Source organism: Egretta garzetta, unplaced genomic scaffold (assembly GCF_000687185.1).
Source record: "Egretta garzetta isolate BGI_Z169 unplaced genomic scaffold, ASM68718v1 scaffold181, whole genome shotgun sequence".
Lineage (NCBI taxonomy): Eukaryota > Metazoa > Chordata > Aves > Pelecaniformes > Ardeidae > Egretta > Egretta garzetta.
The window spans coordinates 495,087-519,490 of NW_009258667.1; the positions used below are offsets into that span (position 1 = coordinate 495,087).

General features: G+C 40.2%; 1 protein-coding gene across 1 annotated transcript in view; it reads left to right on the forward strand.

Moving 5' to 3' along the window:
* The window catches only part of VIPR2 (vasoactive intestinal peptide receptor 2), a 227,810-nt gene extending 222,759 nt beyond the window's left edge, over positions 1-5,051 (forward strand). The window contains exons 14-16 of the mRNA XM_009648605.2: positions 2,936-3,065; positions 3,152-3,193; positions 4,878-5,051. Coding sequence (XP_009646900.2) covers positions 2,936-3,065; positions 3,152-3,193; positions 4,878-5,051 — 346 coding nt within the window. The remainder of the gene's footprint in view (positions 1-2,935; positions 3,066-3,151; positions 3,194-4,877) is intronic.
* Positions 5,052-24,404: the final 19,353 nt, after the last annotated feature.

Genomic DNA, 24,404 nt, shown 5'->3' on the forward strand with positions numbered 1-24,404 from the left:
TCTTTTAATGCATAAATATTTCATAACAAAAGTCTCAAGATCAAAACGCTTTGCTTCAACCTCCTTAAAAACCTTTTTTTTTTAATTTTTCATTTCTAAAATACTTTTTGTTGCAATATTTACATGTATTCTAAGACATGGAAAGAAGTTATGTTGTTCCCAAAAAGTAAAAAAAAATAAATACAATGTTTTATGTAGATTTAAAATAGCATCTTTATATTTCTGGAAGAAAACAAATGTTTCTGATTTAGATCAACTTAATTATGTTTAGGCTTTCTTCTTTTGTGTCTTGGTTTGAACATCAAATCCTGGCATCCATTTTTTCCACTGATCAGGGAATGTTGGGGAGCAATTTAAATACATTGCTAAAATTGTGTGTGGTCTTTATTAAATTGCTGTATTAGTTATTGTTGTTTATTGTAATAGCTGCTGGATAGTGTCATCCAGAATGAAGAGTCTGTTGTAGTAGGTCTTATTTTAAAGACCAGATATAGACACTGAGTTTGACACTTCAGGATGTTAATATGATATTTCAATGACAAAACCTAATGTGAACACTGAAAATTCAAAACCATGCAAGTGGCCTTTGAAAATGTGCTCCTGGATAACATCCTTTCTTCATTTAAAAAATACTGAATTCCTGCCCTAAAAGCATATAAACCATGGTATGCTATAGTAAAACATATCTTTAAAGCCAAGAGAACTAGGACCTTACGCATTTTGTAAACAACGTGACACATCTGATGTAAAAAGTGAAGAATTCTGATGCGCCACAGAAAAGGCAACACGACCAGACTGACATAAAACTTTGCTTCACAGAGCTGTAAGGGTCCTTTTTTGTGTTTGCAGCTTGAATTAACTAAACACGTGGGAGAACAAATCAGCCTAGATGCAATTATGCAGTTGCCACATTATTATTTAGCACAACGACCAACCTATGGGCAGGAAATCCCCTCAAGTTTACTTGTTGTGACTGCAAGTTTTCTTTGTTTCTGTGTGGTATATATGTATTTTATGAAAACGAGGCTTTCCCTTCCTATCAGTCCCATCATTTTCCACAGATTGTGGTAGTGCTTCATAGTATAAAATGTTCATTAGTAGCAACCTTGTCCTTCATTATTCAGCCCTGTGAATTCTTTGCTTTTAGCGTTTGATTGCCTGATTAAGTTTGCATTCAATGGTCTTTAGCCAATACCCATGAGAACAGCAGATTAACCTCCTCAAGAAATACTGCATCTACACAGCAAATTAAAGGTCTGGAAGGCTCGTTTTTCAAAATGCAAATGCATTTTCTAAAATATAGAGAAGAATAAGGCTATTTTGTCTGTCCCTTTCCTTCACTAAAATGTAAGTGTGGTATAGAGAAAGTAACATTAGCTAGACAAAAATTACTGAAAGAAGAATGGAGTGAAAGTGAAATGAGAGTCCAAAATGAATACTGCTCACCCAAGTCACCATTTTTCCTCCCTTCCTCTGTCCCACTTCTTGTACCTGGTTCTATCCTTTTTGTTGCTCATTTTACTTTTGCAGAGGGTAAGGTTGAGTTCAAATAAAATCAGTTTTCCATTTTGCTTGGGAAACCAGGAAATTTGCTGCCATCATCATCTCCTCCAGTTGTAAATTAATTTCTTCTGCTAAGGAAATCCTATTTGTCCCGCTTACTGGTATCACTGTTAGATGTGAGGGTCTTACCATGCTTGAGAAACTTCGCTGTCAGAACTGATTATCTCCACATAAACAGATGCAGCCTCTGGGACATTATGAACAAAGGAAGGCCATGAAGACTGACATGGAAAAAATAAAACTGCTTGAAATACCTTGACTTTTCTGTTAAAATAGGTGAATTCACAACAGCATCCTTTCATTGTTGAATCAAGTTATATTCACCAAAACACTGATGTATTATGGGATGCAGCATTATAACTTCTTGAATTTTATCTGATACCAGACGTCCATAATCATGCCTGACTAGCCCCATATAACATATAAAACTGATGTTATTAGAGTGAAGTAAGTGACAGATAAGGGACAACTAGCAATTTATCATTTCAGCGGTTTCACAGGCAGTTTGTCAGAGCTGCTCTGCTTAATAAGTTAAAGTTCTCCTTCCTTAACTTCAGTAGTGTCTTATGCTAAACTGTATTATGTAAGGGATGACATTAAAAATTAGTTAAGGGCATATGCTTAATACCATCAGTATCATTATGAAATTTTTTGTATTTGGGGGTAAATCTGAAATCGCTCATGAAAATCTCACAGTGTGAGATTATTCTGGATTACATTTCCTAGGTACTGTTTGCACACTGTGTATGTGCAATGTACAGACTAACCATACAGTTGCACGTTTAAAGGAAATCAACATCAATTAAATTCAAGAGAGAGATTTTACCCTCCATACAAGACGATCTGTCACTGTGACTTTGCAGGAAGGCGTTGTTCCTTTCCACTCTGAACCTTTTAGGCCAGGTAAAAAATAGCTTGAGAGACCTGATGGCAGCTCATGACACTTTGTTGAATGTGGTCCTGTGGAATAATGCAGTAAAACCCCACCCGCAAAGACCGTGCCAAGAAACCAGGCTGGAAAGTGAATGTGTGTCAAAAAGACACAGCAGAGGACGGGTCCTACATCCTGCTGCTGTCCAGAGGGCCACTGAGCACTGGTCTTTTAGTTTAGAGAGGCCCTGCAGCCTTTTGCCAGCTTTTGGAAAAGTGCAAGGTCAGCAAGATCAAGTATAACATGGAATTATGAGGTTACTATGTGGCTAACCTCATAGCAAGCCTGAAATGAAGAATTTCCAATAAATTATTCTTACTAAGACTGTTTATAACTCTGAAGTCATACAAGGTTTATGTAAATGACATTGCAACAGGTTCTTATCTCAGTAAAACAAGAGCTTATCATTAAATTCCAGCTTTTTCTCTTTTGTTTACCCAGGAGACTTGCAAAATCCACGTTGCTGCTTATTCCATTATTTGGAGTTCACTACACAGTGTTCGCTCTATTTCCTGACCGCAGTTCCAATAATTATAAAATAATCTTTGAGTTGTGTTTGGGATCTTTTCAGGTAAATTTTAAAGTTTTTGTTCAAAAGACAGATTATTGACCTAGGTTGATGCTGCCTTCTAACTAAGAAATATTGTGTCTTTCCAGGGGCTGATTGTTGCAGTCCTGTATTGTTTTTTGAACAGTGAAGTAAGTCTCGCCTTTCCTACTGAGGATGTTAAATATTGTTTTCAGTAAATGTATAAGTGCCCCTGTGATTCCATTCTGATACGTGGAGCTGCTTCAGAAGATGTTTGCATTCCTATTTATAGAACATATACGTGGCAATTTCTATGCAACAGGAGAAACTAGTGTATTTGGGTGAAGAGTTAAGAGCTGTTTGAAATCTAATGCCTTGCAACCTAAGGTATTAGTGTCTTCTGTTATTTAACATGATCTAATTCTAGCTCTATGGAGAATTGTGGAAGCAATGTGGATTGTGCAAGTGAGGTGCAACCAATCTAGAAATTTATCCAAAACTTGAAACACTTGAAATTTAGTATTTCAAGGTAATCTTCTGACAGAATCTAACCCCCAGAACAGCAGCAGATTTTCAGCAGTGCTCAGCACACAGCAGCTTTCTAATCTCAGCTGATGAAGATGCAAGGAATTCCTTTTGATGTCAGCCACTTTTTAAGGTAGAATATACGTTAAACAGCATGCAGTGTCTGACAGGAGGAATCTGTCTGAAGAAGACAGCTGTTTGCACAGGGAATTGACATTCAGGTCTCCTGAGTGCTATTCTGGTCTTTGATATTCATGAGATGCCTGATTTTGGGCTAACCGTTTGATTCTATGCTTTACGTATGTGTGATTAATAGATAGATACCAACAGCTAATGTTGCAACACAAGTGACAGCAAACTGATTTTGAAAGTGGCCTTGGGGCATCTCCTCACAGACAGCATAGACACAATCTTCGCCTCAGTTTTGTAATATTTGTAAAAACTGATTTGATACTCTAGAGGGAAGGGATGCCATCCAGAGGGGCATTGACAGGCTTGTGGAGTGGGCCCATGTGAACCTCATGAAGTTCAACAAGGCCAAGTGCAAGGTCCTGCACCTGGGTCGGGGCAATCCCCAGTATCAGTACAGACTGGGAGATGAATGGATTGAGAGCAGTGCAGCAGAGAAGAACTTGGGGATGCTGGGGAATGAAAAATTGGAGATGAGACAGCTATGTGTGCTTGCAGCTGAGAAAGCCAATCGTATCCTGCATCAAAAGAAGGTTGAGAGAGGTGATTGTCCTCAGTACAAGAATGGCACGGACCTGTTAGAGTGAGTCCAAAGGAGGGCCACAAAAATTATCAGAAGGCTGGAACACTTCTCCTGTGAAGAGAGGCTGAGAGAGTTGGGATTGCTCCTCCTGGAGAAGAGAAGGCTTTGCAGAGACCTTATTGTGGGCTTTCACTATAAAAAGCAGGGATTATAAGGAAGATGGAGAAAAACTTTTTATCGGGGCCTGTAATGGCAGGAAAAGGGGTAATGGCTTTAAACAGAATGAGGTTAGATTTAGATTGCATATAAGGAAGACATATTTTCTATGGCTGTGGTGGAGACACCAGAACAGGTTGCACAGAGAAGATGGGGAAGCTCCATCACTGGAAATGTTCAAGATCAGGTTGCATTGGGCTCTGAGCAACCTAGTCTAATGAAAGATGTCCCTGCCTATGGCAGGGGGGTTGGACTAGGTGATCTTTAAACGTGCCTACCAACCCAACCCATTCTATGATTCAATTCGTAGAGGTCCCCATTTGGCAGCCAATAAATGTGGAAAAGTTCCTCACGTAAATGAACATTTTCAGCTCATGTCATGCATTTTCTTTTTAACACAGGTGCAAGGGGAGCTGAAAAGAAAATGGAGGAGTTTGTGCTGGAAGCAGACAGTGGACAAAGATTACAGACTCCACAGCTCTTCGATTTCTCGAAATGGATCCGAAAGCATTTCTCAGCTCCACCGGAATTCAAGAGCTCAGTCATTTATGCAGACAGAGACCACCATGATATAAATCAGCTAGGTCCCCCAAAACATGAAAAACTGTGGGATGTATCATTCATTATGAAGCTTGATGTGATATTTTATAAAATGTACAGTTTAGTGCTTTGCTTTTCTACATGTTGGTATTTGGGAAATTGGTTTGTGCAGCCACCCAGTTAATAACAGAGACACCTGCCCCATGGATGCTTTCTGGGTTTTTTAAATGGTATTCATATTAATTCTGATGTTCTCTTGCCATTTACTAGCTGTAACTATTCAGAAAATCATTTACTGTAATGGTCCCTTTACCCTCCTACATGTCTACAAGATAGATGTATGGTATCCTGTTCAATGCAGAGTGCTTTGGTACATGTTGAAAAGGTTAAGGTGGGAAGCAAGAAAATTTCTTACACTTTACTTTAAGGAAACATTTCTTTCCTTAAGGATTAGGAAGTTCTTTCCTAATTATGGAAAACAAAATAAAAATAAAGCAATGTAAGACTATAATTAACTGCACTGGAAGTTTAGTGTGCTAATCTGGGAAATCATTAACATCAGTTATACAGAGGGGATAAAAGGTAGCACTTCTCAGCTTGTTGTATAAACTTCAGAGATTACTTTCTACAGAGTTTGATTTCAATCCTATTGTTCCGTTTAGATGCAGAAAGTGGGGCTACAGTCCATACAGAAAAGGCTACTGTAATAGTTTTGATTAAAACATCAGCATTTTCCCGTAGTGCTATTGCAGTCACCAGTTGTTCTCTTCTGTTTAAAATCAAAGAGATTTGTGTACATCTTTTATTAAACAATTTTCTGAAAGAGGTGCTTTATTGCTAGAGCGGTCTGGAATAGGATAAACAGCCTTGGATAGCGTATTACCCACTGAAAATGTAATTTTTGTATATTTTCATTGAAATGTGTCTCTAAAACTGCATACATGGCAGCTAAAACAAGGAATATTGCAAGTTACAACTCCCATTTAAAGACTAACATAAGTTCTTTTAGCTTAATTCTATTCTGTATCTACCTGAGCTGATTTAAAATTTAGTCCTGACCATGACTCCAGCAAAAAAAATGAGACAGAATCCCTAAAAATGACCATAAAAGGCATAAATAGAAGGAATTCTCAACAACACCAAGCCTCTTATGTAGCCATTTTGTAAAAAAAAAAGAGACATAGGACTTATAAATATACACAGAACATTTGCACTCTTCAAAAGAAATAAATCAAATGAAGTTTACTTCCCATGTCACGTTTAACCATGTCCACTCTAAATAAGAAGTGGGAATAATACACATTTGTATGACTACCTCTGATCCATAAAAGCCCTGCTATTTCAGGTAACAGATTGTGTGGAGCTAGCAGAAGCCAGTCCATAATATTGCCAGGTAAAGGGAGGAACAGCAGCAAGGGCATGTCTTGGCAGGCATACACGTTCCTTCTTGAAAATATTACCAGTACTGTGAATCTTGTTGGCAGCCATCAAAATGCCCATACATCTCTTGGTCTGACTTAATTTAGCTATTTATCAGTCAAACACAATTTATTTTAATGGGACTACCCTGGAGTGATACAAAGTTATGTCAGACCAAAGACAGAAAAGGCCCTGTGGTTCACATGAGTACTGCAGAACAGGTAACTCTGTGAATGTTGCATGACACTAAACTCTACACAGTAGGAATCATTTGAGTTACACAATAATCATTTGATGAATTGTTACTTTGCCAAATTTGACTTTAAGGAAGCTGTTGATCACCTCCAGTCATCCAGAGTGTTTTCTCCTGTCACTTGGTGAAGTAACTATGAGATTCTGGAGTGAAGTAGGCTACCTAATGACAGTCCCATGGGGTCTAAAGATACACCCCTACACATATATTTAAACAAAATATATTTCCAAAGGCTTTAGACTCAGAAATCACTGCTAAACTTCAGTACTTTTCCTGGATCTCTGAACAGCCTTATCAACAAACTCTTAGCTGCAAATATATGAAGACACACTGGAGCTTTGGGGGCTGCTTGGTCTGAAGTGGTAGTGGGACTGTTCAGCTCCCAGAGATGTGACATGCAGGGTGTACTTTTTGCCCCAAATTTCTAGGGTTGAAAGGCACACTTGGCAAGCATTCAAGCATACTAGCATACTCGTCTTTATTTTCAAAGAAGGTTCATTGAATGATGAGCTGAGTGAGTCAGCACCCAGACAGAATGATGGTAGAGAAATAGAGATTTCAAGCGATCAGCTCCATCAGTCTGTTCTGCATGGTGCATCACCAATTATACATGTTTATAATTCATTGTATTCTAGAGAAAACTCTCTTTGTTCTAATTAGGTGACCATGGAGAAAATCTGCATTTTAATTATTTCTGGATTATAAGACAGAAAAGCTTAAATAAGAAAATAAATTTTAAATTGCAATGAAACAGCACAATTTCCTTTAACAGGGTGCAGAGTGCATTTGGACTTGATTCGCATGTAAAAGCTGCAAAAGTGTGACAAATCCAGTACTTGATCAATGGTTTGCATCTTTACGACACCCAGAAACAAGATAGCTTCTCATGGCTTTGTCTTTCATTGCGTTTGGCCAAGGGTGTGGAGTTAAACCCTCCTGCTCTGTGCTGTGGTGACTCTAAGAGTCAAAAGGACAACGCAAGAAAACATCATTTTGTCTTCTGTCATCCCTAAACCTTGTTCTTGCTCAGCCCAAGCAGCATCAGGGGTGCGGTAGAGGCAACAAGGCAAGCGTACGCACGGCCCTGTCACATAGCACTCCTCCCTTTATTCCTTTACTGCCTTTCTCCCTTTGGTTGCATCAGGGTCCAAACCAAGTCTTCAGAACAGGAAGCCTGTCTTTTGTCCCCACTGAAAAGCCAGTAGCACATCATGTAAAGTTATTGAACAAGAATGGTAATACAGTTCGCTATCCTACTGCAGTTTGTCATTGTATTTTACTTTCCTTGGAGCTGCCAGGGTGGCACCATTCATTCTGAGTGATTTTTATCAGCATTACCTGATGCTGCTGCCTGAGGGACACAATGACAAATTACTCTCCAATTGCTAACCATGATCAAAATCTACATATATAGTGAGCGTTGACTCAAATTTTCCCCAGCAGTCGATTTCAGCTAGGTGCTCAATAAACTCATGTGAAATTCATCTGCCCTGGTTTCAGTATCTAAAAGCTGGATGCCTGTCTCTGAGCTAAAGGCTCTCTCTAAGTGCCTTCCGTAGCCACCATAGAGAAACAGGCACTAACTGAAGGTGACTCATCCCACGTTCAGCTGGGCATCTAAGGTAGGTAAGCTGAATCACCTTTTCCTCTATACTTACTACAAAATGAGCCCAGGGTAGCTGGCTAGTACTTAGATTTCTCACTCCACATCTAAAATTAGGCAAGATGAATCTCACCAGAAGAGGCCATTCACTTACCTGGCTGATGCTACCCAGATACTTCTTTTTAAGTCAAGTAACGTGGGTTGGCCAAAGTTATCCTCAAAAAAAAATGTGTAGGATGATTCAAAAGTTCAGGCGATGGAGGATCCCTTGGTTCATTTGGTAGGGTGTCCCTGTGGTTGACTGCCTTCCACAATAAAGCCAATAGCCTTATGTCCCATTTTCATTTGCCTGGCTTCAGCTTTCAGCAATGGTTTCTTGCTTAGAGTCAGATGTTTGGCTTTTTGTCTTTTGTAGAGGGGTTATGCACTAAAACAAAGTGCTTTAAACTACCAGAAATTTTCTTTATGTGAAGTCTCTTGGAAGTCACTCTTTAAATCATGTCTTAATTTCCTCTCTGAGAAACTAAACATGTCAAAGATTTCAAATTCTGTCAGTGAGGCATTTTCTCAAGTATTCTTCCTGATTCTCTTCTGTGCCCCGTTCCCTTCATAATAGCTTTGGCCAAGAGAAGCAAGGGAAGTATTTCAGGATCTCCTCCCTCAGGAGTGCACACACTGTTGACCGTGTTCCTCACTCCCACTTGCAGCTCACCCGGTCATACCTTTGAAATCTTTGTACATAGTCATTTTAACTGGCCAGGAACGGGCTAGTGACATGTGATGAGATTATTGCTGCCATGATTTTTGCCATATAAACTAGTACCTTTTGAAAACATGTTGGCCTTGGTGTCTGGGTCAGGTGCATTAATGTGCTTTGCAAAATAACAGGAATATGGAGAGCACTCTTTTAGCCATTGAAAGCAGTGCTGGCTTTCATGAAATTTTAAGAATTTGACATGTATTTGAGTAAGTACTGCACATGCTCCACGCCGGAGTGCACAAACTCCCAACAGAGTGCACCTGTGATGGGTGCTGCAGGCACCAGCCGAGGAACTAACCAGTTTAAGCATACGTTGGAACTGTACTGTAGTGACAATGACTAATTGGTGGCAAAAAGCATTACAAAAAGCTTTCTACAGTCCGGCTGGAGGCAGCCTGCCCCACTCTGTAGCATCTACTCCATGTCCTGCCTGATGCAATAGGCTTTAACGTGACGAAGGGGAAAGAACAAGCATAGACCCTCAGCAAACCAGAGCAGCTGTCTGGGGCGGCCTTGCCAAGCGCGTGTCTCAGGCTCCATGTGTAAGGACTGAGATGAGTCATTTGCATTATTTGTCTCCTATTTTTATGAGTTCTAAAAACCATCCTCTGTTGACTGAATTTGTCTAGCAAAGCGATTGTGAATAAAGTCCAAATTCACTTTATACAGATTTTTTTTCAGACATCTCTGATGAAAAATCAAGCATTAAGTATGTCTGCTGAAAGGGAAGAGTGGGCAAGTCACCTGCAGAGAAAGCTGCTATGTACATCAGGGTTATTGTCCGAGCAATGACTGCCTGTGCATGGGGATACAGGAAATGCATTGCTAACAAAGTTACCTTCACATTACCATGAGTGCTTGTATAAGCTGTGGGCTGTCAGTACTACCCTGACAGAACCACATAGCAGAAGTTAGCATGCAGTGCTATTCTGTTGATGAAAAAACAATAATAATAATATGTTCCAGCATGTATGTTGTGAGAGTACGTCAGGGTAACATTGAAAAGGAGCATTCTGTGATACAGTTTAACCACTCCGTGTTGAACCTGGTTCTGCCCAATGATAACTGTATGTCGGTAAATCTAAGTCAGTAACATTTCCATTGTCAGCTAAACCAGTGGCTGAAATGTCCTGGCCCCATTACTTCCCAAAGCACTGTAATAAGTTTATGATAACCCACAGCTTTTTTTTTTCCTGGCACAGTAGTATGAGTATTGTTTGGAAATTCTTTTTTGTCATCTTTTTCAATAACTTTTTATCTGTCAAGTATGGTAAAAATTAAAGACGATGTAAATGAATGTGATTATTTTTTACAAAATGTACAGACCATGATGTTGTATAGATTAATGTGTGTAAATAGATTTCCTTTTCATACTGTAACTCACTATACATTTCTTCTGGCTTTGCTCTTTTGTTCTGTTCTGTTTTCAGTTTTTAATGTCACGTACCTAACAGACTTCTCTGAGATACGTTATATATAAAGCTGCGAACAAATACGTGTTTACATCTTTATGCTATTAGAGATAATAGTAGTTAACAGCACCATAATGGACTGAAAAGGAATCAGAGAATAAAAATTTTAAAGCTTTTGCACAGAACTTTTATTTATGTGATTTATGTATTTATGAGATGCATTCACAAACCATATTTTCAAAATGGAAAATGGTCCTCCTGCCTTGGCAACTCAGGGTTCCTCAGCAAGGTAATTAGAATGGAATTGTATTGCATGGGGTAGGGATAAGGCCGGGGCTGCTCCTGCCATGGGAGTGGGCACAGGGAAGAGCCACCCCAGGGCGAGACTGGCAGTGGTGCACTGCTGGTGGGGCCAGCGAGGGAGGCGAGCACACGTGGAGGAGGAGATGGCACCTCGTGGGGCAGCACACCTCCCCTGGCAGTGACACCCCGCAGGGGCAAAGAGCAGAGGGCTAGATTGCTGTCTCCCATGGACCAGAGAATCAGTCCCCTTCTGTGTGTATCACTATGTGTCACAGAAACTACATCACCCAGAGGGGTCTTCTGACCCTTTGAGAGACCTGATCTCATCCTCTCCCACCTTCCCTGCATGCCTGTATGAGCTGCGTACCATCCTCAGCCCTCCTGCATTCAATTACGTGACTGCAACGCACCTCAGTGTCCTTGCCCCTGTGTCCTCTCTCCCCTGTTGCTAACTGGGTGGCTCCACAACCAGATCACCTCGATGTCTGCAAGCGAGTGGCTTCAGGGCTGGTGAGCCCGAGGGTGTGGGAGAGCCAGGGTGTGGGTGAGCAGGGGGCTGGCAACGGGACTGATTGCCACCAGTGCTGGCAACAGCACCTGCAGGTTTCCATGGCAAGTCAGACTCCTGTCAATGCAAACAGTGGATCCCTTCCCAAAAATTCTGGATAATTTTAACACTATCAGTGCTGACAGACTCCTGTAGCTAGAGAAATGGATGTCCCCAGAGTAAAAGCAGAAGTCGGTGTATTGAGGAGGAGAGAAAGTAAGGGAGCCTGCCCTCAAGAAGCAGCTTAAAGAAGAAAACACCTCTATTACAGCTTCTGCATGGTTATGCTAGGCACTATCAGCTGCAGGAATCTCTCCTTAGCTCTGTATCCGTAACCACTGGCCCATAGGCAGGCTTGAATAGAGCACAAAGCTCCCATTTTTTTCTGATTGTACCAAGGAGCTTCTAACCGGGACATTTGGAAAGGTAAAGGAGATCAGTGCCTGGCACAGTGGAACAGTCAGAAAGACTGGCTGCGTTCCCCTCCCCTCCTCTCCGCAAGAGAGCTGAACCAAAGAGCTACAGCAGACAGCAAAAGAAAAGGTATTGCAAACTGCGTGTGTGTGTTTATGGATGTGTGTGTAAGTTTGGACTGTAGAACAAGGTTACTTTTATAGCACATCTTGTTTTCCTTTGGCAGCACATAAGCCAAATCCCAATCTGGCTCCCAGTTCCGGTTCTGTTTGCTTGTTCCTGGGCAGAGGTCGGCCCTTAGGTGACAGAGTGACAGGCTAAAAGGAGATTTACACAGACCACAAGGAGGAACCGGGCGCTTGGTGAGAGGCCCAGGAGCCTGTGTTCAGGAACAGCAGCAATCTACACCCCAAGCTGCCATCTGCTGCATGAAGGCAGAGGCCGTGTGTGGCCTCCCTGCAATGCTGCGCTGTCAGCCGAGTTTGGGGGTGACTTCTGCTGCAGTGGCTCCCTGGCAGGACAGAGGTCGTTCCAGTTTGTAAAGGGGATTCCTTGGACTGCACAGTGCTATTGAGTTAATACAAAGTTCCAAATAATCAGACCCTATGTATCCAACTGAATAAAATAAAATTCTTTCTCTTAATTAATTTCTGTTACTTATGATTGACTGTGTTTTAATACCCCTATCTTTCCTTAACAACATAGGCTGGGATATATTGTGAGCTAGCTGACATGCAATTCAGGCTGAACTATTGTATCAAACCATTTAATAGGTAAGTATACGTTGTATCAAACTACTTACAGATTTTTTAACATAGGAGAAATAAGTATTTTTCTAGTAATATCCTACAGAATATAGTCAGTGCCCTAGGGTATTCAATTAAATATGAATATTGGATTTGGAAGACAGAATCAAAGTGAAGAGCTGTGCTTTATGTTGAAACCCTTCTGTATTTCTGAGCTGGTGCCTTTGTAATTGAGACTACTTCTCAACACAATCCTGTTAAGCTGTGAAATTCTCCATTCAGAAAGGTTTTATTTAGCAATAGCCCTCAGCCACTGCTTATCCCTGGTTTCCTGCTTACATTCTTCACCTGCTCTTAATTAGGGCCTTGGGCTTTGGCCACCTGTCTCTGTAGGATGTGAAAAAATACTCCACAAATAATGAGGGAATCAGTAAGCAAGTTTATAACAATATAATTAATAAGGGATCCTGATTACTAGGGGACATTTTGTTATACAGAGCCGTATTCATTGGAAGCAATTTGAAAATTAAAATATAATCTGAGTAATACAGAAAATTGTGCTGTAGGTGGTGATTGTACCTTAGCCAGGTGACGAACTGGATTAATCATTCCTGCAGATTCCAGCTTCTGTTAGTTAAATAAGTACCCAAAACATATGGCCTCTGTTAAAAAATACTTAACATGACCTTATTACTCAACAGTAAAAACGTGAAGAAAAATACTGTTTCCATGGAACACACAACATCTTTAAAGAATCATTTTTGTTTTGCCTATAAAGACCATAACATCCTGTTTCTTGGATTAGGACAATAATTTATCAATTTAAACACTTGAAAGTACCATTTTGTCTTGTAACATATGGAATTAATATTGCTAATAAGTTTTTTAAAAAAATCCTTTAAAAGCCCAGCATATACCTTGCTCAGGGTATAGCTCTGGTAACTCATCCTGATGCCCTAAATATGAGCTGACTACAGCTTGGAAGACACAGGCAATACCAGGTTTTTGTCATTTAGGCCCAGTTTATTTCTGCCTAACTTTAAACATCTCAGCTTAGTGTTCTATTTATAAATACCTTTTTTGCCTGAAAGCAAAGCCAAAAATCCAGCCCAAGCACTGCTCCTGCCTCTGGGATATCTCACGTCCTGCCCCAAGGAAGGAACGCCTGACGCATTGCGAGGGGCGGCAGCGGGGAGACCCGTGTCCCCGCTGCGGGTTCAGCAAGCCCTGACCGTGCGGCGACCCCTCGCGCATACATTGCCCTCTCACCAGCAGCCTGACAGCATTGTGCTGTAGATACATTGAGGTTTTCCCATTCTTCCAGCTGCTTATGAAATCTGAATCTTAATTTAACCCGAGTGATCACTAGTTTTATTATCCCACTCCCATGACATTCAGTAGATCCTTACTCTACACCCTTCTCTTACTTCACTGTGGTGAAATACGGGATTTATAGCAATAGTTTGTAACAGCCTAATGAGGAGGGGGAGGGTTTTATTTAAAAGGATTGGTAACAACTGTTCTTGGATGCACAAATGTTAGCAGAAGGAGTTTTTTATGGGTCTGCGACCTATGCAAATTTCCATACAAAAGTCAAATATTGACTAACATCGCATAACTGAAGCTGGAAGTCAGAAAGTTGTTTGTAATCACCAGAGGAGTGAGGTTTTGAAAAGACTCCCGGCATCTGAGGAAAATTCTACTTTTAGATTCCTGTTTATATGGCTTAGAGGGAGTAATACGGTATGAGTCTAAACCAGCAGGGGCTTAGACCTCATGACCCATGCACTTATACTTCCTACACTCCCATAAAACTATGGGTTCTTAACTGCATTAACATATCCAAAGTTCTAGAAAGAAATAGGAGAAGTTAGAAAAATGTTATAAACTTTTCCAAATCTGAGAGTTTAAACATGTAAACTAATCAAAAAAATCATTAGGGTTTGATCCTTTGTCAATTGCCATCATAAAACTCTCTATTAATGCTATTTCAGTCGCTTGTCTCAGCTGTAGATGCAGTCTGACATGGCTCCTTTGTTCCTGGATGAACAGAAACTGCTGTTGACGTAGATACTTTGGAAGAAAATGCGAGTACTAAAAAGAGATTTTTAGTCTAAGTTCATCTTCTTGCTCTATTGTGCTCTGCATTCATGCCTAGCCTAGAAAAGTTCTTCCAATTACCTATTCATATACTGATCCATGAATAGTACAACTGTACTTCTATATATGTTCTCCAAATGTCTGGGCTGAATAGTTTATTTCCTCTGAGTTGTAATTATTCATCTCAGCATTTGGCAATGTTTTTGAGTGGTTTTAACTGTCCTCATGCAATGTGCTGTCAGGTTTAAAAAATAGTGGTTTCTTTGGACAATCTGGATACTGAAGTATTTGGTTGGCTCGCAGGGTGGAAAATGGCTTCTGACCTTCACAACTAACTTGCAGTCCACCGCTTTAGTACATTTAAAAAATTCAGATTAACTCAAAATGATAAATTAAAATAAAAACATGCAGAAAAAGGATGTGAAGTGTGAAGTTGGGTAATAAAATGGGGTCAAAGCTAGGATCTTCCTTTAAGGAAGTAAGATTATACTTGAGGAAGATGGAAGAGCGAAGGGAAGCTCGGTTGGGGGGGGGCACATGTAGTACAATGTGGGTGGAAAAAGTGTCATGACAGAAAGTCAAGAGCTTTGCTGAAGATCAGTCACTCCCTCAGGACGATTTTTATGGGGAGCAGTGAACGGTCTTCCAAAAAACTTGCCATTGTACATGTGTGAAGCTAAACCAGAAGCTAAATTTTCAGAAACGTGCGCTGCATATAAAACCTGAGCAGTTTTGCTCCAGATTGCAGCTAAATTATACTGGCTGAAAAGTTGAGGTAATCAGGTACAACCCACCTATCAACTATGCTTTCTCTCCTCCTAAATAGAAATTTTACATATTTTAGGTGACATGAAGGCCATTTTTTGGCTCTCTAGGTATGACAAAATGAAAACTTTTATGAGTAAAGAATAGAGTTGGGGTTGTTCAGCCTGGAGAAGAGAAGGCTGCGGGGAGACCTGATTGCAGTCTTTCAGTATTTAAGGGGGGCTTATAAGAAAGATGAGGACAAACTTCTTAGCAGGGCCTGTTGAGATAGGACAAGGTGTAACGGTTTTAAATTGAAAAAGGGTAGGTTTATATTAGATATAAGGAAGAAATTTTTTGCAATGAGGGTGGTGAAACACTGGAATGGGTTGCCCAGAGAGGTGGTAGATGTCCCCTCCCTGGAAACATTCAAGGCCAGGCTGGACAGGGCTGTGAGCAACCTGATCTGGTTGAAGATGACCCTGCTTATTGCAGGGGCGTTGGACTAGGTGACCTTTCAAGGTCACTTCCAATCCAAACTATTCCATGATTCAAACACTGATTTATCTGCTAAGACAGAAAAGGCAAAAGCCTTTCACACCACCAGACCAAGAAAGCATTTTTACATCAATAAGCAATAAGGTAATACATTTGGGAGTTATTTAATACAAATCATGAGTCTTGGTTTCATCACCAAACTTAAACACAGCGGTATTAACTATGTCAGCTGAAGGATTATGTTTGCTGTGATTCCCAAAGCCAAAATCAGTTATGGAAAAATAAAATTCTCTCGGCTTTCATATGGCTTGAAGTAGTTCCACTGTATCAGAGATTTTTTTTTGTGGACCCAGAAGGGCTTTATTCTTCCATTCTCCCAAACCAAAACACAATCATTTTGGCTTTCACTCTTTCACTAGTCATCCAGGTTGTACCTGTTTAATCACAAATGACTCAGTAATGGTACAATCCCAGAAGCCAGCAGGCTGCTAACAATCAAAGTATAGCTCAAAACCAGCTAAGCAGAATGCCATTTTTTCTGATGACTCATTCATTTGCCCTTCAGTTTTCTACTTGTGAATAGTTAACATTTTGTTTCTTTATTAATACAGCTTAAAGTTTGCCATCTGCCTTTGTAAAGCCATAAATTTCAGACATGCAGAGTCAAGTTCCTGCAAGGTAACCTATTGCCTATTCCAACCTCAACTATGTCTCTGCTGTTCCTGACATATTCATTCAAACTGTTCTTCATGTCCCTCAGCAACAGGGACTAAACCACCTTCCCAGGGCAGAAATCCCATCAGGGAATGTTTTTGTCACAAGCTGTGGCTCGTGAAAGACCTATGCTTTGTGTTCAGCCCTTCCTCAAGTAGGATCCACAGATGTCCTGGTGCCATAGTAGTTCTTTGCAGGAAAATAATTGCTGCTGTAAAACAAGTCTTCTGCAATATGTTTTAGTTCAGCTTCTGCAAAGAACAAAAACCAAAAGCGACAAAAAGCATCTGGATATCTGTTTATCATAAAGTTTTGAATTGCTTTAAATATTCAAATTTTTAGCTACTGCTCTACTGTATCTGCTGGGGCATACAAGTGACAGTATGGTACCAGCTAGGAATATGTGCCCATCTCCTACAAAGGAGCATGCTCTCAGGCCCATTCAATTATCTAGCTGAGTATGTTTTGAGGTTTAAACCTATATTTAAGTCCTAAAACATCAGTGGATCTTAAGGAGCTGTGCTGGGGTTTTGCTGATCATAAACACAGTTTAGAGCAACAGTGCTTGTTCTTCCCCTACTTATGCTTCATGGTTTCAATTATGTAAATTATATATGATCTTGAGAATCCCTTACCAATACTTACCCATCTTCCAGCATCTGTTTGTAACTCATCTTTTGCATTTCCCCAGGAAGCAGTTTCTTCTTTTGCAATACTGTGAATACTTTATGATGTTGTACATATTTGCCTTTAATTTATATAGACATTACTTGTTTGCTGGCACTGGTCTTCACCTTATTATCATCTCTGTATACATTTTCAGAGTCGTTATGGCAGGAGGAAAACAACATCAGAGCTACAGCTGAGACAAGACAGTCATGAGGCCCCTCAGGGCAGGAGACTGAGCCTGGAACATTAAGCTAAGAGGGCAAGTGCCAAGGCAGAGAGCTGGAAGACCAGAGCATGTCAACATGCTGCAGAAAAGACTCTTGAGCACCCATACCGCCATGGGTACAGCCAAGGAGATACAACCAGAGCCTCCCACAGAGGGGTCTGAAACCCTTTCCTGGTGATCTTCATGTTGGCGTAAACTGACGCCCCACTAGAAGAGCATAAGGGGAGGGCTTGGATCAGCTGCACCAGTGCTAAGGGAGTTCTTTTGAAGGCCTTAGTTGACTTATTCCAGCGGGTGACTGTAAGAGACAGTAATCTCATCTGGGGCCATTGGACAGCAGTGCAGACACCTCCAAACTTGTAGTGTGACCTCCCAGTTGTGGGTTCCTGCGAGGTCTCTGGCTCATACATCAGAAAGTCTCGCTATCATTGCTCAAGATTTCTGTTTATTATTTCAGATATCTTCTTGCAAATGTTTGTTTTAACTCCTGACATGGTGTTTCAAGTACTGAGGTGGTTGTTAATTATGGATCTGATGTGTGGCTTAAGAATATCATGGGAGTTACTTAAATAAAGATGGCTTTTATCATACTTAATTCCTAAGAACTTGAGAGATTTGATGTAGTGCTATTTGGAATAGATTCTACCCGGGCTACAACTATGTTACAGTGGAAGGAGAGACCTTGAGTAAACTGAGAACAGTTTCAGATTTTGAAGATATAGGACACACTGTGCTGTTCACGAGACATATAAGTATGACCAGCCAAGATGTAGAGGACCATTAGGCCAGATTTTTTTTCTTCTTTTCTTGGTGAATAGTAACTTGGAGCTAGCTTCTAACTGAATTTCAACTGACTTTAACCATGTAAAAAACTTCTGCAAGTCCATGTATGTCCCAGTATCACTTACCATTGTTTAAAAATCAGCCATTGTAATGTAGATGAGGAATTTAAACAAGAGGAGATATGAGCCCACTAGATTTTCCTTCTAATTTCCAATGCAATCCTATTTTTAAAGCTGTTATATGTTCTGGATAGATAATAAAAATAGTAGTCTTGTACAGCTGAGTAATTCTGAATGACATTTACAGTAATTCCTGCTTCTTCCTACAGCCTTGTTTCTCATACATCTTTTCTTTCATCTTTTCTCCCCCACACAGCAATATTGTTTGTGATTTATCACACGTTGTTGTAGTATCAAATTAACAAACCCCAGAGGTGATGACTGGACACTGAAAAAAAATAGGATGTAGACCACTGACACAGGACACCGGATTAGTGTAGAAGTTTCTGCGCAATTAGTGATTGTACTTCAGAATAGGACAGTGTATTTGAAGTACTTAAAGATCTCTACTAAGCCTCACATCATCCAAATGAGATAATTGTTGTTAAAGTCATGTCTTTGATGGGGAAAAGTAAGAAAGCTAGAACTTGTGACTTTTTCCAAGTCAACAGCAACATCAGTGATGGAAAAACAGAGGTTTGCCTACAGATAAAATTAGTGTCCCAGGAACAGGTAACTATGTGGACTTATAAGTGAGGGCTAACTTTCTATTTGTCTGCATAGTGTCAGATTCTCATAAATTTATTTCAAATACCATTTTACTCCATGAATCATTCAGCTGGATTCTCTAAGACGTCCCTGCAAAGGGAAATAATCAGTGTAAAACAATGATGAAGACTGTGCTCTCTGAAGGGTAACATTCTTTTCAGCCATGGTTGCTGAGCTGACCAGTGCATTTTCTAAGTGCAAGGTTTCCATGCTATATAATACAATACTTCCAATAGTCTACAGTTTCCAAACTAAGACATTACATTTCCTTGTTGTCTTCTAGCCACTAAGCTCAAGCATTGCTCTGTGTTGCTCCACGCATTTGCTCTACACCAAGAGTTTTTTTGCTATTGCTGATCACTGGAAGATATTCCTTCCCCTTCCCCAGCCCTTAAGATAGCAATTTCCAGGCTGCTTACGCAGATGAAAGAAAACACTGTGATGTACCAATGTTTTTTTCAGGATTTCCATTCCCATAGGAATGCAAAGTTTCATCACACATCAAATTTCTCAGACTCTACTGTTTCATAAACCTTACAGATTTGCAGGAACAGATAAAATTGCAAAATATCAGTAGACTGTATTTAATAATAAAAACATTCCTTGGTTGCTTTCATCCCAGTTTCAACCAAGGTGGAATTAACCTGTGATGTTAAGATGAAATTTTAAGATTGTCCAAAGCAGCAACTTCTCCCTGCCTTCCCTTGTTTTTGTCCCTCTTTAAGGACAGGACCCAAAAGCCAGAATTTTCATGTGCTCATGCAACCTAGAAAGTCTTGTTGTGCCCATTTGGCTATTATAAAACTTTGCCTCTTTGTTTCTTGCTCTTGCAACACCTTATGATACCTCTTTTTCCAATAGGGAAAATTTTCTCCTTGAAATTGTGTAATATTGCCCATTTTATACTTTTATTCACATATTTCTGCTTTCATCTGTCATGTGCTTTTGAAAATGCTCTAGTAAAATCTTTTGCATCATCACATGAATAATTTTCAAAGCACATTTTTTTGCCAGATTCAAAGCTGTTTTCTCCCTGTGAGTCTGTAAAAAGATCTAAAGATGATATCACAGGTGGTGAAACTGGAACAAAGCTACTTAATTTGACTAATATCCCTTTCCCTAATACATAGTGTTTAGGACCCCATTCCATTCATATCCTATTCCATTCATGAATAAATCATGGGCTTATTTCTTCTTTCATTGGCAGTATTTGTGGGTTTCAGCTCACAGTATTTATTTCTGAGGGTGACATCCAGAATTTAAATAATGCAGCATACCCTGTGTATTGCCAGCTCCGAGTGATTTTGTGTAAGGAAGTGCAGCTCTTCTGCATGGAGCTGGAAAGAGCAATTGAACTGGTTTTGTTGGAAAGGAGCAAGACTGTGATTAGGCAGTTAATTAAGCAATCAAAGTGTTTTGTTTACGATACTGCAGGGGCTGTCAGTTCACATTATTTGTTAGATTAGTTTCACTGGAGTGGAGTTGAGAGCTAAAGGGTTGGCTTCTGTCTCTCTCTTGGAAACCAGCAGCAATAGCTGGTGCAGAGCAAACTTCAAGTTCCTGGTCCAGCAGGCAAGGGAAGGGAATCACAGTATTTTAGCACAGACATGAGGTGTGCTGCTAAGCAGTCTGACCTTCTCTTTCTGATACCTTGGCACAGGCATAACTCTGCCTCTGTGCATATCTATCCCAAAAGAAAATCACTCTGCAAAATATGGTTATTTTTAGCTTAGAGCAGTTCCCAGCTCTTTTTCACCATGCTGCCCGGCAAATGGTTAATTTAGCACACTGAGAGTTGGTGTAGGCGAAGGAATGGGAGTGGGGAAAGGGGGTCAGAGGCTGCTTAAACTAGAAAGACAGGCTTGTCACACTGTGCCCATGTGTGGGGATAGTATAAGATCCTATCTGTGGCCTTCCAGAGGAGCTATGAGTTAAGTTTTCTTAGAGCAGAAGAAATTGGTAAAGTATGAATGGAGGGAAAGAAGGGACTGAAGAATAATTGATGAGGAGAGAAATCAAAGAAAATTAACTTTATCAAGTGAAAGATAAGATTATACCAGTATTTCATGTTTAAAAACTGCAGTGCATGAATAATTTAGACTCCTACCAAGAAACAGAATAAGTTCCAGGCGTAGGCATCCTGTAATGCACAGTGATGAAATATAATTTATATTAATCTTTTTGTCTCAAACAAGTCTGTCAAAGTGCTTGAAAAATATCAGCTAATAAATTCTCCCAGTTTATTAGCTTGATAGAACTAATAACGTTTTTCCTAGGAGGAAAACTGAATATTTCAGATATGCTTAGTTCATACAGGAAGCATGTGGCAGCCCAGGATATAGTCCAGACCTTCTGAATCCCAGTCCTGCTATTCAGCTATGAATTCACCTTTCCTTAGACTTGTTTTGAGTCACATCTCGTACTCTGAAATAGCCTCCTCCCCCGCCAAAGATTTAATTCAAAAAAGATTAGGGGTACAATTTTGGGGTGGATTTAGGAACTTTTGATGAAAATATGCCTGGAGACAAGCCTTGAATTTACCAGCAGACAGTCTGGCTTGACACCAATAACGAAGAGAGAACACAGAAGCTTCAAGAATAGACATTTTTGAAAGTTAAATTGACATATTGCAGGGTTGCATGCAAAGTGTACTAAGATGAACCATGCTGTCATTAACACCACCTACTCTTTTTCTGGATGACAGCAAGGTCAAATCAGCCATTTGTCTGTCAATTTTCTCCTTTTCAAGAAATATGTGCAAGTTTACTAAAACCATTTCAGACTGCCCTGGGCTATTCTTGTGAAATCATTCTGGAGGAGGTAGATAGTCTGTGCAATGTGATTTTCTTGAGACCTGAAAATTCTTACTCTCCATTCCCTCCTTACCTGTTATCACCGTATCAGTATGATGGAGCCTCTCAAACTGTACAATATTTAGAGCTGTGGAAAAAAAGTAAGACCAAAAGTAAGACCATAATGCTGCAATGTATCCTGCAGTCCAGCCTGCAGCCACCCCAGATTCCCCTCTATATTAGGTTTCTTGATCTTTTACTTCTATTCTATCTTACTCATTTTTGAAAATGTTAATTGGTCTAGGCTATCTTCTACTAAAGTTTGTGTTTAAAACCCCCACAAATATTTTGTGTTTTATGACACACTTCTTAGAATTAAGGTCTAGGCAGATGCATTCCAAATCCTAGCTGACTCGTAGTCCTATCTTGCTCTTTTAGCACCTTTTAGTCTTTGCTGAGCACAGGTTACTACAGCTGTATAAAGCATCCCATTTGGAAACCTGCATTTTCCCAAATGTCTTCTTATTTCTATAGGAAATACCTTACCAAACACCTGGGACTGCAAGGTCTTCCTCCGCATAGCAATGGAAGTTCATAGTCAATGAGGTTGCTAACACATCAGTCTTTCATTCTCTCATTCATTCTCATAGAAACATAGAAATGTGGTTGGAAAAGATCTCTGGATCCCTGGTCCAGTCCTCCTTGCAGAGGGAAACTGTTGCCACCCTGGATGATGACAGCTTTAGTTTTGTCTAGCCAAGCCTTGGAACCTCCAAGGATGGCACTTTGGTTCATAGCCAAAGTTTGTAGTAGCAGCCCTTTGCACAACAGTCTTCTATCTCACATTATGTTTAATCCCATTTCTAACATTTTGAACCTCAAGTGTCATGTAACTATACTGTCTTTACACAACAATTCCCTCTAAAAGGATGATTTTTCTTGACTTCGTGTCATCAGCAGGTTTCATTAGTAAATTCCTACATTTCTGGACCAAAGCCTTATGAATTTAATTCATGATTACTCTTAAATAAGATTAGTGTCAAGACTGATTCCTAAGGAATTCCTCTGATATCTCCCTCCACCCTAAATAGAATTCCCTGTCATTTCAGCTTTTTTCCTACACCGCTTATACTAATCCCCATCTTCTCTGCCTAACTCACTTTTTTAGACAGTCACATGCCAAATGTTTTGCCCTAATTCAAGTACATATAGCACTCTTTGCCTAAGAGATCAGCTGTCATCAAATAAGGATATTGGATTTTCCAGCACAGTTAGCTGTGGCAAACTCATATTGGAGTTCCTCCCATTTTTCTATTTATTCCATTCCTTAAGTTACTTTTTCCTTAAAAAAAAAAAAAAAAAAAAAGAAGTGGCTTAAAGCTCTGCATCCCGTTCAAGTCACACTACTCTTGTAGCTGTCTGTCTGATGTCATTTCCTTCCATATATACAGTTACTACATGTGCTATTCTCTAGGCTTGTGATATGAGTTTGGTGCTTCGGACTATAGACTTTTTGCTAGAGGACTTACAGTTTTGTGTGCCAGTTAGTGATATGAATTTGTAGTTGGCACTTTTAATGGCAAGTGACACTGACCATGAGCTGACTCCTGTTGAATTAATTCAATTGATTTAACACAGTTATTCAAATCTGTTTCTCAGAAACCTGTATAGCTACATGCTGGTATCTATTTAAATGGCTAGAAATGCATTTGTGTTTCTTTTCTGGGCAGAAAGGGGCCATTTTTTAAGTCTCTAGCTCCAGATTCTTGGTTATAGACATGAGTGGAGATGTCCCTGAAATACGTACTGTTGTAAATGAGGACAGAGTTGGTTTACCAGTTCCTATGCAGCTGTGGCAGTGGGAGCATTTTCGTGGAATACTTGAAGTGTGGCAATGCTTCTGTTAGCTGCCCACCAGATATTTCATGTGGTCAAGAGCCTTGAGTAACATGCCACATATGCTAGATAACTAAAAAGAAGGGGATCTCAAAAATTACGTGAATGGGTGAGATCATAACAGCTTCCATGGCTTCCCCTATTTCCATCCAGTTTGAGGCTTTTCAGGATCCTATGACAATACCATGACATGTCCCACTGGCTGCAGCTGGCTCATTTCAACCCAAAAGCCACTCTGTTTATCTACCAGCCCTCCTGGCAGTCCCATGGGGGTGTTCTGGCATGCAAGCACACTCAAACAATTTGCTGGCTGAGTGCAGATTGAGAACAGTCATCATCATTTTTGAAAGTTCAGGTTATCATTTTAAAAGTTAATTGGAATAATATTTGAACGTCAACTTGTCCTCCTTTTCTGCTTGCTTCAACTGGAAAATATATAGAGCTCTACCTGTCTCCAAAAGGAGCAAAGCCAAAGGAAGTATAACCGGAAGCATACCTGGAAGTATGCACCTAGTGCAATTCTCCATGACAGTGCAGCCTTGCAAGGCAGAGTGGGAGAAACTGCAGGGCAGCACAACATCAGCTGGCATCTGAGCTCATCAGGGTACCCTTCAGGCACCTCCCAGAACCTCCTTTGCCTTTCTGGCCTGGGTGCCTTTTCTTTGCTGGTCATAGCTGACCTTCCCAGTTGTGCTGGACTGAAAGCAAGGTGCAGAGGACTTGGCAAGTTGTCTGTGAAAGG